This window comes from Gavialis gangeticus, unplaced genomic scaffold (assembly GCF_001723915.1).
Source record: "Gavialis gangeticus isolate Ggan-Ray unplaced genomic scaffold, GavGan_comp1, whole genome shotgun sequence".
Lineage (NCBI taxonomy): Eukaryota > Metazoa > Chordata > Crocodylia > Gavialidae > Gavialis > Gavialis gangeticus.
In genome coordinates, this window is record NW_017729019.1 from 9,051,570 (window position 1) to 9,052,033 (window position 464).

Consider the following 464-nt stretch of genomic DNA (forward strand, 5'->3'; position numbering starts at 1 on the left):
CGGGCGCAGGGGATGGGGCGGCCGGGCTGCCGGCCGAGCGCCCCCGGCCATGATGCTGCTGAGCAGGAAGGCGGAGGGGCCCCTGGCCGCAGGTACCGCGATGCTCGGGGCCCTGCTTCCAGCTGCTCCCTTCCTCCTTGGGATCCGCTCCCCCCTCTCGAAAAGCACGGCCGAGGGACCAGGACGCGGCCCAGAAGGGCCAGAGCCACCGTGATCCCCAAATCCGGCGGTCCAGATGCTACGCAAGGGTTTCTCGCAGAGGAGGGGGGGTCCCTTGCACAGCTGGGATGGAGCTGGAGGATGCGAGACCCCCTCGGGGCGCTGCGGGGAGACGGGGTGGGCAAAGTGACAATGCAGCACGCCGCAGATGAGCATGTTCTGGGCAAGGGGGTGAAGGGGACCTGGCGGGTTTTTTGGCCTTGAATCGGGGATTTTAAAAAAATAATGTCTTTTTCTGCTCGGCG

General features: G+C 66.2%; 1 protein-coding gene across 1 annotated transcript in view; it reads left to right on the forward strand.

Moving 5' to 3' along the window:
• Positions 1-6: 6 nt before the first annotated feature.
• DYRK3 (dual specificity tyrosine phosphorylation regulated kinase 3) overlaps positions 7-464 on the forward strand; it is a 21,687-nt gene continuing 21,229 nt past the window's right edge. The window contains exon 1 of the mRNA XM_019514021.1: positions 7-92. Coding sequence (XP_019369566.1) covers positions 50-92 — 43 coding nt within the window. The 5' untranslated portion in view covers positions 7-49. The remainder of the gene's footprint in view (positions 93-464) is intronic.